Raw genomic sequence first — 16,641 nt, 5'->3', positions numbered from 1 at the left:
TAAAAAAAATAAAAGGAAAACCAATGAAGCCTCTGCAACTGCATGCCTAAGGCAAGGGTAGATGGATTCCAGAAAGTAAATGCTACATAAATCATCTGCCTAATAATGGTCCTGGCCAGAAATGCTAAAGGGTGTTTTTTAAAGCAGGGTGGATTTGATTTAAATCATAATTTTTAAAGAGCAACTGTCATCTCTGTCCCACAGAGGCTCCACCTCTGACAGGCTGTTGACTCACCAACAGTCCCATTCACTTTAATGGGGTGGCTGGTGATGCGGCAGTGACAACAAGGTGAGGGACGTGGCGGCAGCAGGTGAGTGGATGTCCGCTAACAGGCGCTACCACAATGGGTCTGAAATGACAGGTGCTCTTTAAATGTAAGGACTCATTCTTACTGGTAGTTACAATATTTAACAAAATAAAGGTTTGCTACTCTGAGTAAGCCGTCAGATTAGTAAAACAGCGATCTCAAAACTGTTTCAAACAGTTTGTAGTGTATGTAAATTTGCAATACAATGCGATGAAGGAATATTCCTGAACTTTGTTTTAATTTCATGGTTACTGTACAACAGGGCTCGACAAACCCCAGGCGCCAGGTTGCCAATGCCACCAGAAATCGCAACCTGGTACCTAAGCTGCCACCAGCCTACTCACTATTGATGCCCCAGGCATGCAGCAGCATTAACACTGACTGCCGTCCTCCTCCCTCTTCCACATTCAGCGGTGCCGCGCTAAGTGTGTGAAACTGACAAGCAACAGAGTGAGGAGGATCTGTCAGATTTCAGCCTGATGTTGGGCTGGGCGGGACCCAGCCGCTATCAAACACCAGCCAATGGGATCTGGGCAGGCTGCTTCGTGTATGTGGCCCACCTCTTTTCTTAAGCAGCCCAATCGTTGGCTGGTGTTCGATAGCTGCTGAGTCCCGCCCACCCCGGCCGGGCCCCCGCCCACCCTGACATCAGGCTGAAATCTGACATATCCGCCTCTCTGTTACTTGTCAGTTTTACACCCCGGCTGGGTCCCGCCCATTCCGACATTAAGCTCAATTCTGACAGCTCCTCTGTTACATTTCAGTAACAGAGTGCTCCGTGTGAAACCTGCCAGAACCACCTGCCACCGCCAATCAGTGCCAACTGCTAGTGCCAACCAATGCCACCTGCCATCACCAACCAGTGCCACCTGCCACCGCCAACCAGTGCCAGTCCGGTTTAAGAATATGTAAATATTACAATGCCCAAAGCCTGGCTATAAGTACTACTTTAAACCACTCTTCTCTGCAAAAGGTTGTGATGTCTTCTACCTTACACAAATTAAGTTTTTCACAAACACACCTCAGCTCACAAGAATACTGGACTTGTGTTAAAGTGGTTGTAAACCCTTACAAACCACTTTAACCTACAGGTAAGCCTAGATTAAGGCTTACCTGTAGGTCCAAGCAATATCTCCTAAACCTATATGGTTTAGGAGATATTTGCCCGAAAACGGGCACCGCTGTGTACGGCGCAGGCGCACTGAGCGCGGCATTCTCAGCGACGGAGCTGCCGCGCGTGTCGGCTCCCGTGCGCATGCGCGGGAGTGATGTCATCGCGGCTTCGCCGAATGAGCTGTAAAAAGGTTTATAATGTGATGGTATTTTTTTATACGCTCCTTAGCGTTAACTCTTACAAACGGCGTTAAACACGCATTGATGCCAGAGCAAAACGCTAATAAAATCGTGTTTTTAATGCTGATTTTTTTTCCAGACGCTGTAACTAGCTTAACAGGCCGTTTTTTTTAGAATGTCCGTGTGTATGAGGCCTTTTATTGTACTTCGGCACAATGCTGGATCGGGCTCAGCTGTCTGTAGCAGCTCTCTCCTCACTTTCACAAGCTTTGCTGGCTCCCACTGTCAGTCAAATCCTGTGATGAGGGACCAGGGGCGAGGTCGAGCCTCCTCATCTGTCTATAGATGCAGCCAGTGCAGCTCGCGATAAAGCCCACAGGTGTGCCACCCTAGGAATCGGCTTCCTAGGGTGGCCCACTGGAAGATTGCCGGCAGGGGACACCAGAAGTGGAGGTTCAAGCACGCTCTGTGCAATACCACTGCATAGAGCAGGTGTAACAGGTTTGTAAAAGTAAATTTTATTTTTTCCTTTGAACTTTTAATTATGTGAGTTATACGAGTTCCTATACTTAAAATGTTTCTTTTCAAACTGCCTGAGCATCTTTGACATTTACCGGCTCCTTCCTCTGCTTTCCATCCTGAAAGATCGGGGGGGGGGGGGGGGACCAGGGAAGCACATGGAGGGGGAGCTGAAGTGGATCGGAGGAGCCCAGAGGACACAGGAGGGGAGCCAGAGGAGGATACAGGAACAATCGGTATGGCAACGGAAGTTATAATCACCGATCCCTAAAGCAGCTGAAAGCCATGGAGGGGAGAGGAGGAGAAGCGGCTATCAACTGCTTTATTGATAACTATACAGGGAGATCAGCAATTTTAACTCCCCTCGCTGCCGCACTGATTGTTCCCGAGTGTCCAGGTATCGGGAGCACTCCTGCAAATACTCGGTATCGGCACAGACATCAGTATTTGGTATCAGGACAACCCTATGTGAAAGGGACCTTATTCTTTCAAAGTTTATATGGCTGGGGCCATTCTGCAGTCTCTACAGTCCAGCCATAGCTCCCATACTCCTGGAAACTGTTCAACTGGCAAAAACTATAGATCACTCTAAACAAGTTGATCAGAAACAGTACAGTCATCGCCAAATGACACAAATATTAAATTGTCACAAAGTCTGCTGCTTCAGTGTTTTAGATCTTTTTGTCAGATGTTACTATGGTATACTGAAGTATAATTACAAGCATTTCATAAGTGTCAAAGGCTTTAATCGACAATTGCATCAAGTTTATGCAGTCAATATTTTCAGTGTTGACTCTTCTGTTTCAAAGACCTCTGCAATTCCCCCTGGCATGCTGTCAATCAACTTCTGGGCCACATCCTGACTGATAACAGCCCATTCTTGCATAATCCATGCTTGGAGTTTGTCAACTTGTGGGGGGGGGGATTTTTTGGTTCATCTGCCTCTTGAGGATTGACCACAAGTTCTCAATGGGATTAAAGGTCTGGGGAGTTTCCTGGCTATGGTCCCAGAATTTCAATGTTTTTTTCCACAAGCCACTTCTTTATCACTTTTGCCTTATGGTAAAGTGCTCCATCATGCTGGAAAAGGCATTGTTCCTCAAACGGTTCTTGGATGGTTGAGAGAACTTGCTCTCAGAGGATGGTTTTGTACTATTCTTTATTCCTGGCTGTGTTCTTAGGCAAAAACTTGAGCGAGCCCACTCCCTTGGCTGAGAAGCAACGCTACACATGAATGGTCTCAGTATGCTTTACTGTTGGTATGACACAGGACTGATGTTAGTGCTCACCGGTTCTTCTCTGGAAAAGGTTTTTTTTTTTTCTACAGATGCCCCAAACTAGGGGTCGACCGATATTCACATTTTGCAGAAACTTACTGATATTATCGATGCGTGCTGCAGTCTGGCAGTGGTGCAGCAGAGACCGCCTCCCATCACCACTGTTACGCCCCCTACAGCAGGGCCACAAAGGCTGCTCTTGACAGAGCCACAGGCAAGCAGAGAGATTAAGTCATCCCTCACCGTCCGCATGTGGAAGAAGTTTAACCACTCTGACGCCACTGGGGAGAGGCTGCCAGAAGTAGTGACAACCTGCATATGGGTGGCAGTGGCAAGTGACATGCTGCATCTGTGTGGCAGGGGATGGTGCCAAGTGACATGCTGAGATGCAGCAGGTGATGGTGATGTACAAAATATTGGCATCCGAGATTGGCCATCGGCCTGAAAGGCAACCGAAAAATTAATATCGGCCAAGTAAAAACGATATTGGTTCACCCTCTATCCCAGGGCTCGACAAACCCTGGGCGCCAGGTCACATTTGAAGCTAGAATTAGCGACCTGGCGCAGCACAACTGGGGTATCCTGTCTCCGTGCGGACCCCCCCCCCCCCCGGCGTGATCACGTTGAGCCACGGCCAGCCAGTAATTGAGGCCGTGGCTTTGCAGCCTTCCGCAGTCCTAGGGTTGCTTCTGGAATCTCTTGTGATGGCAGTTGGTATGACATACAGCAATGCTAATGGAGCTTCCTCCGCCAGTTTTCACTGCCCGCCCATCTCCTTCCCTTCACTTAGAACCCCCAAACATATATATTTTTATTCTAACACCCTAGAGCAGGGGTCTCAAACTGGCGGCCCTCCAGCTGTTGAGAAACTACAAGTCCCATCATGCCTCTGCCTGTGGGAGTCATGCCTGTAACTGTCAGCCTTGCAATGCCTCATGGGACTTGTAGTTTCACAACAGCTGGAGGGCCGCCAGTTTGAGACCCCTGCCCTAGAGAATAAAATGGCGGTTGTTGCAATACTTTGTCACACCGTATTTGCGCAGTGGACTTAAAAGCGCACTTTTGTGGGAAAAAAATACTTAAAAAATAAACGTTAGCCCAGATTGTGAAAGATAATGTTACGCCAACTAAATTGATACCCAACATGTCACGCTTCAAAATTGCGTCTGCTCGTGGAATGGCGACAAACTTATACCCTTTAAAATCTCCATAGGCGACATTTAAAAAAAATTCTACAGGTTGTACGTTTTGAGTTACAGAGAAGGTCTAGGGGTAGAATTACTGCTTTCGTTCTACCAATTGCGTCAATACCTCACATGTGTGGTTCGAACACAGTTTTCATATGCGGGCGCTACTCACGTATGCAGTCACTTATGCACGCGAACTCCACAGGCTGGGGCACGTTTAAAAAAAAAAAAATAATCTTATTTATTTTAACTTTTTTTTTTTTTTTTTTTATAAAAGAACAGTGAAAAAAATAAGTGTCACTTTTATTCCTATTACAAGGAATGTAAAAAGCCCTTCTAACAGGGGAAAAAATAAATAAATAATAAAATAAAAAAGCATGACAGGTCCTCCTCTTAAATACGAGATATGGGGTCAAAAAGGCCTGTCTGATCAGGTTCACCTGTCAGTTTTTCAGGCGGACCTGATCAGACCCTTAGGGTGGATATGGCGGTCTTGTGTCCCTGCAAGGCAGGAAATAAAAAGCAGTCACATTTGTTCTAGTTATCCATGTAAAATTTGAGATTGGTTCATTTTTATATTGAAAATAAAGCTTTTTTTTGTCGGCCGTAAAAAAAAATGGCTCCTAACTTTTTTAGCTGCCTCCTAGATTCCAAGAAAATGTGTCAAGCCGTGCTGTATCCCAAGCAACGGGAAAGGGGGTTCATCAGAGAAAATGACTACCCAAGTCCTCAGCAGTATTATCCCTGTACCTTTTGTAGAATATCAGTCTGTCCCCGATTTTTTTCCTGGAGAGAAGTGGCTTCTTTGCCGCCCTTCTTGACACCAGGCCATTCTCCAAAAGTCTTCACCTCACTGTGTGTGAAGATGCACTCAAACCGGCGTGCTGCCTTTCCTTAGCAAGCTCTGCACTGGTGCTGCCACGATCCTGCGGCTCAATATCCTGTAGGAGACGGTCCTGGCGCTTGCGGGACTTTCTTTGGCATCCTGAAACCTTCTTCATAAAATGCAGTGAAATTTTTTTTTTTATGGGATTAAGTTAAATTTCATGGCAAACAGGAACTTTGAAATTAATTGCAATTCATCCGACTGCTGTTGATAACATTCTGGCGTATATGCACATTTCCATCATTAAAAACGGAGGCACCAGACTTTGTGAAAATGAATATTTGTGTCATCCTCAAAACTTTTGGCCACGACTAGTTTCACCCTCGAGTCAAAACAAATCTGCACTACTAGTGTTTCAGTCACCTGTGCAAGTTGTAATCGTTTGGAAAATGGGCAGATTCTCTTAAAATAAAGATTATAGTGTGTATGCTTAGAACAGCAATTTTTTTAATGATAAATGAACCAAAAAAACTGTCTAACATGCTACCACCAGGAGTGCTGGCGAAGGACCCCAGAAGAGGAGGATCTGGGCTGCTCTGTGCAAAACCACTGCACAGAGCAGGCAAGTTGTTTATTTTTTGTTTAAAAATAGCAAACAAGACTTTAGCATCACTTTAGGAAGAGATAGGGGGAAATCGAGTACCTTCATGAAATGAACTTGTAATTTACTTGGAAAAATGATTGCCTTTAGATTTGCTCAATTAAATATGTACAATACACATGTGGCCTACAAAAGACCAACTTCCGTGTTTATGCTTTGTTTTTTATCAAAATGGGCCCCCAGCATGGGTACAACCCAGAAGACAGAGGTCATACTAAGCATACAGGTTTTCAAGGCTGAGGGTTTGAGCACCAGAAGCAGTGCTGTAAATCTAGAAAGCCTAGGTGTGTCCAGCTGCTGAATGATAATCTAAGAGACTTATGAATCAGCAGTTACAATGCCGATAGCCATGTCCCTTCAATGTTTTTTCATCCAACAGCCAGTACAGGCAGCATAGAACCCCACCCACTTTCTAAGTTGAGTGTTCGGTCACTCCTATGAACAACCAGCAATCCTTGTTCATTCACATCAGTAAAAGATCAATCAGTGATGCAGATCTGTGCAATGTATCTGCCAATGCTCTGTGTAAAAGCAGTAGCAGATACATTACACAGATCCATAACTCTTTTAGTATAATGAATGAACAGCACTTAATTCATAAGAATGACAGATCACTCAGCTGTGGGCCTATTAGTAGCTGCTTTTACACATACACAGCCCAGCCAATGGATCACAGAGAGCCACAATGCTAAGGAATTTATCACTTTTATGACTAAGCAATCAGGAATACCAGCTGGTGCCGATTACATATTTATAAAAGTGAAAGATTGCACAGCACTGTGGCCCTCTGATCTATTGGCTGGGCTCTTTTGCACAAGCAGCTGCAGATAGACACACAGCGATATGGGCTCGGTGCGATGTGTGAATGGCAGCACTGGTCTCCAAAATGGCCCTTGCTGCCAGAGCTTTCAATCACAAATCCATCTCCTGTCAGACACCAGTGGGGGTATTGTCCAACTTCGCTGCTTAGCAACTGCGAGTCAAATCTCATAAAGACCATGTGCTATATGAACTTTGTCTCCTGGGTGGAATAAACATTTGAAAAGTTGTAATGACATTTTATTTACAGCAAGCTCTGCTTTAAAAGTGCACACAGAAAAAAATCTTAAAGGACAAGTGCACCTTTGGAAACAGGTTACACGTTACCAAAGAAGCACCTGCCTGCACCCCTCTTCCCAATCCCCTACTGTGACAGGGGGATCCTCTTGCCGCATCTACTGCCACAATTTAGGCTGGCCATACATTGTACTATTTTCTTTTAGATTTACCAAATCCATACAATAGGACAGGGGTTGACAAATTTGCTTGGAATCTAGGAGCCAGCTAAAAAAGTTAGGAGCCGGGTCCGTGACGGCGATCTGGACCTGTCCCTGGCCTGACATGGAGACGAGTGAGGGGAAGATAACCCCCAGCCCCCCACCTGTCTCCAAGTCATTGCCCATAGCTCTTAGAGGGACATTTTTAAATTGCATTTTAGTGTAAATATGAGATGTGAGGTCTCTCTGACCCCAGATCTCATATATAAAAGAGGACCTGTCATGCTTTTTTCTATTACAAGGGATTTTTACATTCCTTGTAATAGGAATAAAAGTGACACTTTTTTTTTTTTTTAAAGAACAGTGAAAAAAATAAAAATAAAAGTTAAAATAAGAAAAAAAAATTGTTTTAAATGCGCCCTGTCTTGCCAAGCTTGCGTGCAGAAGCGAACGCATATATGAAAGCGGTGTTCAAACCACACATGTGAGGTATCGCTGCGATCGGTAGAGTAAGAGCAATAATTCTAGCCCCAGACCTCCTCTGTAACTCAAAACGTGCAACCTGAAGAATTTTTTAAACGTCGCCTATGGAGATTTTAAAGGGTAAAAGTTTGTCGCCATTCCATGAGCGGGCGCAATTTTGAAGCGTGACATGTTGGGTATCGATTTACTTGGCGTAACATTATCTTTCACAATATAAAAAAAAAAAAAATTGGGCTAACTTTACTGTTGTCTTTTTTTTTTTTATTAAATAAAAAAATTTTCCCCAAAAAAAAGTGCGCTTGCAAGTCCGCTGTGCAAATATGGTGTGACAGACAGTATTGCAACGACCACCATTTTACTCTCTAGGGTGTTAGAATAAATAATAAAAAAAAAAATAATAATTATTATATATATATATATATATATATATATATATATATATATATATATATATATATATATATATTTTTTTTTTGTTTTGTTTAGGGGTTCTAAGTAAAGGGATGGAGAAAGACTGGCCCATTAGCATTGTTGGTTGTAATTCCAACGGCCACCACAAGAGGGCGCCAGATTCCAGAAGGAACCATAGGATCACAGAAGGCCTCAAAGCCGGGGGCTCAATTACCGGCCACCTGCGGCGCGGCCCGACGCGATCGCGCGGGGGGGGTCCACGGAGACGGGATACCCCCAGCTATGCTGCTCCAGGCGCAAGGTCGCTGATTCTAGTCGCCAATGCGACCTGGCGACCGGGTTTTGTCGAGCACTGTAATAGGAGGTTAACCCCTTCCCGCCAAGCGTATGCAGATGTGCGTACTCGGCTTCCGGGGGGGTATACCGGGATGATGCCCGCACCTGCAGGCATCATCCCGGTACCGTTTTTTTCAGCAGGCGATTGGCTATCCAGGCATAACAACCGATGCGGCTAAAAGCCGCTCGGCTGTTATGCCGGAGGAGCGGGAGTGGACGTCCCCCCCCTCCCGCCGCTGTTACCGGTGCTCCCGCTCGATCGGGAGCACCGATTCAAATTACGCTGCCTCTGGCTGCTGGGCAGGGACTGGAATGAAGCCGTAATCGGCTTCGTTCCAGTCTCCTCATAGTAAACACGGAAGCGACGTCACTTCCCGTTTACTCCACTGCCAATGGCGCCATTTTAAAAAAAATATCCGGTAATCAGAATCGCCGTTTTCGGCGATCTAAATACATTGAAGTGTAAAGGAGGGGTGGGGGGTCTTTTAGACCCCCGATCCCTCCATAAAGAGTACCTGTCACCACCTATTACTGTCACAAGGGATCTTTACATTCCTTGTGACAGCAATAAAAGTGATAATTGGGCTAATTTTACTGTTTTTTTTTTTTTTATTCATGAAAGTGTCCCTTTTCCCAAAAAGTTGCGTTTAAAACACCGCTGCGCAAATACTGTGTGACATAAAATATTGCAACAATCGCCGTTTTATTCTCTAGAGTCTCTGCTAAAAAAATATATATAATGTTTGGGGGTTCCAAGTAATTTTCTAGCAAAAAATATGGATTTTAACTTGTAAACACCAAATTCCAAAAATAGGCTTAGTCATGAAAGGGTTAAACCTAATGACTTTCAATATGTAGGCAATCAGGCAGGCCCTTGCACTATATAGTTAAATCTATAGGAAATTGGATAAAAAATAAAATAAAAAAAATTAAAAAAAACTGTCTAATGTGCATTTTTTTTTTTAAGGTGAACTTGGCCTTTAACCTCCTCGCGCCCGCCCTATGGCCGAATGACGGCAGTAGAGCAGGCGCCTTCGTCCGGGTTGCCGTCCCTGGACGGCGTGATGTTTACTTCCGCAATGCGCGCCGCCGCGGGCGCGCATCGCGGAAGTTCTGTGTTCGCCGTGTCCCCCGGGGATCGCTGTAAACGGCCAATCACAGCGGCCGTTTACAGCGTGATCGGCGTATCCAATGGGAGATGATCTCATATGTTTACATATGAGATCATCTCTCAGCGCCGCTCTCCTTCCTCGCACAGACAGTGCGAGAGGGGAGAGATGAACGGCTGCAGCGGCAGCCGTTCTGCCTGTGAAAGAAAAAAAAGTAAAAAAATAAAATAAAGTGCCATCCTCCCCCAGCAGTGCCATCCGCCCCCGTGCCATCCGCCCCAGTGCCACCTGCCCCCAGTGCCATCCACCCCAGTGCCACCTGCCCCCAGTGCCATCCACCCCAGTGCCACCTGCCCCCAGTGCCATCCACCCCAGTGCCACCTGCCCCCAGTGCCACGTGTCGTCAGTGCCACGTGCCGTCAGTGCCACGTGTCGTCAGTGCCACGTGTCGTCAGTGCCACGTGTCGTCAGTGCCACGTGTCGTCAGTGCCACATAGTGCCATCTGTCATCAGTGCCATGTATCAGTGCCATTTGTCATCAGTGCCACCTGTCAGTGTCACGTGCCATCTGTTGTCAGTGTCACGTGTCATCAATGCCACTTATCAGTGCCATCTGTCATCAGTGTCACGCGTCATTGGTGCCACGTATTAGTGCCATCTGTCACCGGTGGCACGTATTAGTGCCACGTGTCATCAGTGCCACGTATTAGTGCCACGTGTCATCAGTGCCACGTATTAGTGCCATCTGTCATCAGTGCCACGTGTCATCAGTGCCACGTATAAGTGTCATCATTGCCACGTATCAGTGTCATCTGTCATCAGTGTCACGTGTCATTGTCCTGGTATTTCAAAAGTGTAATAAATAGTCAACAAGTTAGATGTGTAATTTATGCTCCTAGAACACGTGATGGCGCTCCCTGCATGTTGGGCCTCTCTATGTGGCCAGGCTGTGAAAAAGTCCCACACATGTGGTATTGTAATATTCAGGAGGAGTAGCAGAATTTTTTGGGGGGTGTCATTTGTGGTATACACATGCCACGTGAGAGAAATAACCTATTACAATGACAATTTTGTGGAGAAAAATAAAAAAAATGAAAAATCTTCATTTTGCAAAGAATTGTGGGAAAAAAATGACAACATCAAAAAGCTCACCATGCCTCTTACTAAATACCTTGGAATGTCTACTTTCCAAAAAGGGGTCATTTGGGGGGTATTTGTACTTTTCTGACTTGTTCGGGTCACAAGAAGCGAGATAGGCCACCAGTACATCAGATGTGATCAATTTTGTGCGATTCGCACCACAGCTTGTAGACGCTCTAACTTTCACAAAGACCAAATAATATCCACTAATTTGGGTTATTTTTACCAAAGATATGTAGCAGTATAAATTGTGACCAAAATTTATGAAGAAAAATTAATAATTTGCATAATTTTGTCACAGAAACAAAGAAATATGCGTTTGTTTTCAAAATTTTCGGTCTTTTTTCATTTATAGCGCAAAAAATAAAAACCCCAGAGGTGATCAAATACCACCAAAAGAAAGCTCTATTTGTGGGAAAAAAAGGACAAAAAATTCATTTGGGTACAGTGTTGCATGACTGAGTAATTGTCATTCAAATTGTGAGAGCACCGAAAGCTGAAAATTGGTCTGGGCAGAATGGTGTTTAAGTGCCCAGTAAGCAAGTGGTTAAAGAACAACTCCAGGTAAATATACTTTTACATAGTTACAGAGATCCAAGCTGGACCAGTGTAACTATGTATACAACATATCTGGCCGATGCCCCTGGAAACTGATGAAGAAACTTCTTTACTTCACTTGCTTCTGGGTCCTGTGCCGAGCGGCTGGCCTGATGCACTGTAAACACAGGTGGTCGGCTGCTTAGCACAGGCACCAGACTGCTTTGCATTTTCTGAATGAATGCAGAGTGTTCTCTGATTGGACACTATGGGCATGGCATGCTCTCCTCTCTACCTCATCTAATCAGAACATGCTTTGCATTTCTTCAGGGGATGCAAAGAATTCTCTGAATAGCACCTGTGTTGAATTGTGTTCAGGATACAGCAGGGCAGCCACTTGGTGCAAGACCAAGAAGCAAGTGGAGATCAGTGGAGTAGCAGTGCCTACTTCAGTGATTTCCAGCAGCTTTGGCCAGGTATGGTATATACATAGTTACAAACGATCCAAGCAGGGCCAGAGTAACTATTTAAAAATACACCATACCTGGAATTCTTCTTTAAAGTGTTACTAAACCCAGGACATCTCTGGTCTCGAGGAAGCCTTGCTAAAAATTAGAAATCTTCAACTCATGACACATTCGTGTGATGGTCAGGCGAGAGGAATGGTCCTTACACTTGTGATCATTGGGAAGAATGACCTCCTTACAGATGGCAAAAAAAAAAAAAAAAACAATGGTGTCAGTGGTAATTTATCTGAGAGGCAGAAATTGCCCAATGCTGAAGGAACCCTGGTTGAGAATCACTGCCCTAGAACGAAGTCCTCCATTGCAGCTCTGTTACCACTTCCATCTTCACCCAGTCTTCCTTCCAGGTTCAGACTCCGGGTTGTGTAAGTAGGCGGAGTCAAGATGACGTCACTCCCGCGTGCCGTTTACGGCACAGGACTCTGAAGAAACACCACAGGGGTACGTCGTTCCTTCAAAGCGCATGCGCTGGTGATGTCACCAGCTGCATCTACAGTAAATATCTTGATATTTACAGTACCTATATGCAAGCCTGATTATAGGCTTACCTAGAGTTAAAAAGCATTCACGGGAGTTTACACCCACTTTAAAGTTAGTAAGACGAGTTTTTCTACTCTGACTAACCTATGAAGCTGCATGAACCCTGACCTTCTGTCTGGCCAGTACTGATTGGCACTGTGCTAATCACACACTCTACAAAGAAAAAGAAAAATACTCTACCAATACACACCAAACTGAGCATGCGCAGCAAGCCTCCAAGGCTCTGTTCTATCAGGTGAGATCACAGGGGTGTCAAACTGGTGGCTCTCCAACTGTTGTGGAAACTAAAAGTTCCATCATGCCTTTGCCTGTGGGAGTCAAGCTTGTAAAACCCCTTTCACACCTGGCAGTTTTCAGGTGCTTTAGCGCTGGAAATAGTCTCTGCTAAGCACCTGAAAACCGCCACCCATTCATTCAAGTGTGACTTCATATCCGAAAAGTCCTGCAAGAAGCATCTTTGGGAGCCCCGTATTTAGCGCTCCCAAAACGCCCTGCCCATTGGAACGAATAGGCAGCGCTGTAACACAGGTTTTTTAATCCCTTCTGTGGAGTTAAAAGCGCTGCTAAAACCAGCAGTGTAAAAGGGCTCTAAATGTCAGCCTTGCAATGTCTCATGGGACTTGGAGGGCTGCCAGTTTGACACCTGTCCTATCAGGAGATGGATCGGGGACAGTGGTAGAAGGGGAGGATAGAGAAGACAGGATCAAACTGCCTTTTTTGCACAATGCAGAGAATTGACCTTAGATTCCAGCGAGTATAACAAGCATACTTTACATACACACTGATTTTACTGTGGAGGGTTTAGTAACACTTTAAGGCTGCCATAGATGGCTCAAACGTGGCCCCGATTCCTGTTGGTATTCAAGGTGGGGCTAGCACCACATGGCTTTTACAAAAGTTGATTTCTCCATTGACTTTCTGTAGCTTCTGGCCAAACCGTGATGGCATTCAATCATTGTTGGGGTATTCTGATGGCTGCAAGAACACAACAGCTCGATTCGGTCATCCACATGGTTTGGCGTGGATGGGAGAATCTGTTAGATCTAAAGATAAATGGGCACTTTGTGGGTGCTCTGTGGAGGTGGGGGTGCCATCACTCTGGATCCATGGGTGCAAGAATGGAGTGGGCTGTTTGTGTCTTGTTGAGGGGTGCTGATCTCTCACAGCATCCTGTGAGGGGTGGGGGCATTGCTGTTCTACAAGCAGATGTGCCATTCTAGGACACGGAGTAATGGGAGCACACTGTTGTGGAAGCTTGTATCGGAGGGCCGTCGTGTCAGTCAGGCTCCATGCACACTAGGTGTACAATGAGCAGTATTAGGAGGGACAGACCAGGCCTCACATCCCATACTGGCCCCTACGTGCCGTACTACACGTGTGTGTGTTTGTTATGTGAGCCGTCTATGGAGCCACACTGCGGCCCGTCTCCCGCTCACAGGGCCTCACTCTTCCTTCTCCTCCCAGGCCTCACTGCATGGCCCAATACGGGTGTGCTGCCACCTCCCGTGTCCTCCAATATGTCCCCCACTCCCCCGAGCCTTTCTCACCCTCTGCTTCCTCCGAAGCTACTATAAGCCCGATCGTCGAAGGTATCGTAATCCGCCATTGCTGCTGTCTCCTCTTCGCAGCCAAAGCGGCCAGGCTGCTAGGACCCCGCAATATAGCACACTCAGGGCTGTCCGTGCAAGTGCCTGCAGTCGTCTGATAATGTGCTGCTGTGTCGTAAAGCAATGCCTCATACACGCCTCACCAATGGTGTGAGCTCAGTCCTTTCTTGTCTCTGACTGCTATGGCACCCAGGACTGTTTACCTTTTTAGTCATGGTGTCTCAGGAACTCAATCATTTCCCTGGGATTAATAAAGTTATCTGAAACTGAATCTCATACTCTCCTGGCAAGAGTTCCTGAATTCCACTAATGTACAAAAGTATGTATAATAAAGTATGCGCCCGGAAATGGTTCTGTGTAAAGTCAAAACATTTATTTTTTTGGTTTAAATTCTTGCCTGTGAGTAGGGATGAGCTCCGGCGTGTTCGCATGGTCCACGTGCAGAGCCCGCCAGGAAGTCGGCGCAGCGCTGCGCTAATTACAGGCAGCCGCACATTGGGGCAATGTCTCACTGCCTGTGATTAGCGCAGCGATGCCCCAATTTTCTGGCGCGCTCTGCACGTGGACCATGCGAACACATCGGAGCTCATCCTTACCTGTGAGGACATATCTGAACACATGAGACTAGGGTTGCCACCTTTTCTTCAAGTCAAACCCGTACGCATTAACGGCGTACAGCAATTTTGTTTGTTTTGTTTTATAGCATAAACTTTACATATATTTTGCAATTAAATAACATTTCTAATCATATGAAGTTGATAACAAGAGTCCCCCTTTACCTCAGAGTCCACAGAGTTCCCCTTTTACATCTGAACTCGCAGAGTTCCCTTTCACTGTAAGGGGGGACTCTGGGGACTCTAACATAAGGGATGCTCTGGGATCCCTGATTAAGGCTGGATTCACACCTGTGCAGTTTTAGTGCTTTTTGCATTTTGCAGTTTTGCACTACAGTTCATTTAACATTGTTTCCTATGGAACACGTTCTGTAGTGCAAAATGCAAAAGGCACTAATAATGCATAGGTGTGAATCCAGCCTTAAGGGGGAACACTGAGAACTCTGATGTACAGAGAGTAGGGATTAACTTTCTGTTCGGGTCGAACACGAGTTTGACTCGAACATTGGCTGTTTGATCGTTGATAGCTTCTAAGAACATTTTTGTTTCAGGGCACCACCACCAGTGCCTAAGGCCCAATTTGTCTGCCCCTGTTTAACAGGGGCGTATAATCATAATTTTTGCTGTAATATTTTGCACCAGGGGTCGTTCTTTCGCTCAACTAGAGTATCTGTGAGGGGTTGCAGTGTTGTGGCACCACCACCAGTGCCTAAGACCCAATTTTTCTGCCCCTGTTCAACAGGGGCATGTAATTGCAGTTTTCGATCAAATATTTAACAGCAGGGGATGTTCCTGCGCTCAACTAGAGCATCTGTGAGGGGTTGCAGTGTTGTGGCACCACCAACAGTGACTAAGGCCCAATTTTTCTGGCCCTGTTTAACAGGGGCATGTAATTACAATATTTGCTTTAATATTTCACAGCAGGGCCCGTTCCTGCACTCAACAAGACTATCTGTGAGGCTTTAAAGTGTTGTGCCACCACCGCCTAAGGCCCAATTTTTCTGCCCCTGTTTAACAGGGGCATGTAATTACAATATTTGGTCTAATATTTCACAGCAAGGCCTGTTCCTGCGCTCAACAACAGACTCTGTGAGGGGTTACATTGTTGTGGCACCACCACCACTACCTAAGACCCAATTTTTCCACCCCTGTTTAACAAGGGCGTGTAATTACAATTTTTGATCCAATATTTCACAGCAGAGCACAAACCTGCGCCCACCAAGAGTAACTGTGAGGGCTTACAGTATTGTGGCACCACCACCCCACCACCACCAAAGGCCCAATTTTTCTACCCCTGTTCAACAGGGGCATGTAATTACAATTGTTGATATAATATTTCACAGCAGGGCCCGTTCTAGCGCCCACCAAGAGTAACTGTGAGGGCATACAATGTTCTGGTACCACCAACACATAAGGCCCAATTTTCCACATGGTATATAGGGCAGGCCGTATAGTATATACAGGCGGTCCCCTACTTTCAAACATCCAACTTACAAACTACTCCTACTTACAAATGGAGGGAGACAACAGGAAGTGAGAGGAAATCTACCCATAGGAAGGGAAATTCGCTCCTGTAAGCGTTAATATGGCAAAAAGGTGTTTCCACTGATGATTTATCACCAATCCTTGTTTCCCTAATAACCCCTAATTTTCAAAATCCAATTGTCATTGGAACAGAAAGTGAGGTGAAATCTTCTGACCAGGGCCCCAGACAGCAAAATAAATGTTACAGGGGTGATAACCCTTCCCTATATTATCCAAAAAGCTTCAAAATAGATTTTTTGTCTGGAGCTACAGTTACAAAATGTACCTGTTCCATGTCTTGTTTGGACCGCCTGTATACTGCTGTTCAGAGTATATAGGGCCTGGGGCTCCACGCCTTTTCTTTTTTTAATTTGGGTGTGGGGTTACCCTTAATATCCATAAAAGACCCAAAGGGCCTGGTAATGGGCTGGGGGTGGGGGGTTACCCATGCCGTTTTTCTCAATAATTTTCATCCATATTGTTAGGACC

The 16,641-nt window shown here is 45.6% G+C and overlaps 1 protein-coding gene across 2 annotated transcripts in view; it reads right to left on the bottom strand.

Annotated features, from left to right (window-relative positions):
* EIF4H (eukaryotic translation initiation factor 4H) overlaps positions 1-14,123 on the bottom strand; it is a 43,580-nt gene extending 29,457 nt beyond the window's left edge. For both annotated transcript variants that reach the window (XM_077482361.1, XM_077482362.1), the window contains exon 1: positions 13,955-14,123. In XM_077482361.1, coding sequence (XP_077338487.1) covers positions 13,955-14,013 — 59 coding nt within the window. In that variant the 5' untranslated portion in view covers positions 14,014-14,123. The remainder of the gene's footprint in view (positions 1-13,954) is intronic.
* Positions 14,124-16,641: the final 2,518 nt, after the last annotated feature.

This window comes from Lithobates pipiens, unplaced genomic scaffold, assembly GCF_037356315.1.
Source record: "Lithobates pipiens isolate NorthernLeopardFrog02 unplaced genomic scaffold, aLitPip1_a1.2 Scaffold_16, whole genome shotgun sequence".
Classification (NCBI taxonomy): Eukaryota; Metazoa; Chordata; class Amphibia; order Anura; family Ranidae; genus Lithobates; species Lithobates pipiens.
Note: the sequence above shows the minus strand (reverse complement) of the source record. Positions and strands in the feature narration are given on the sequence as shown.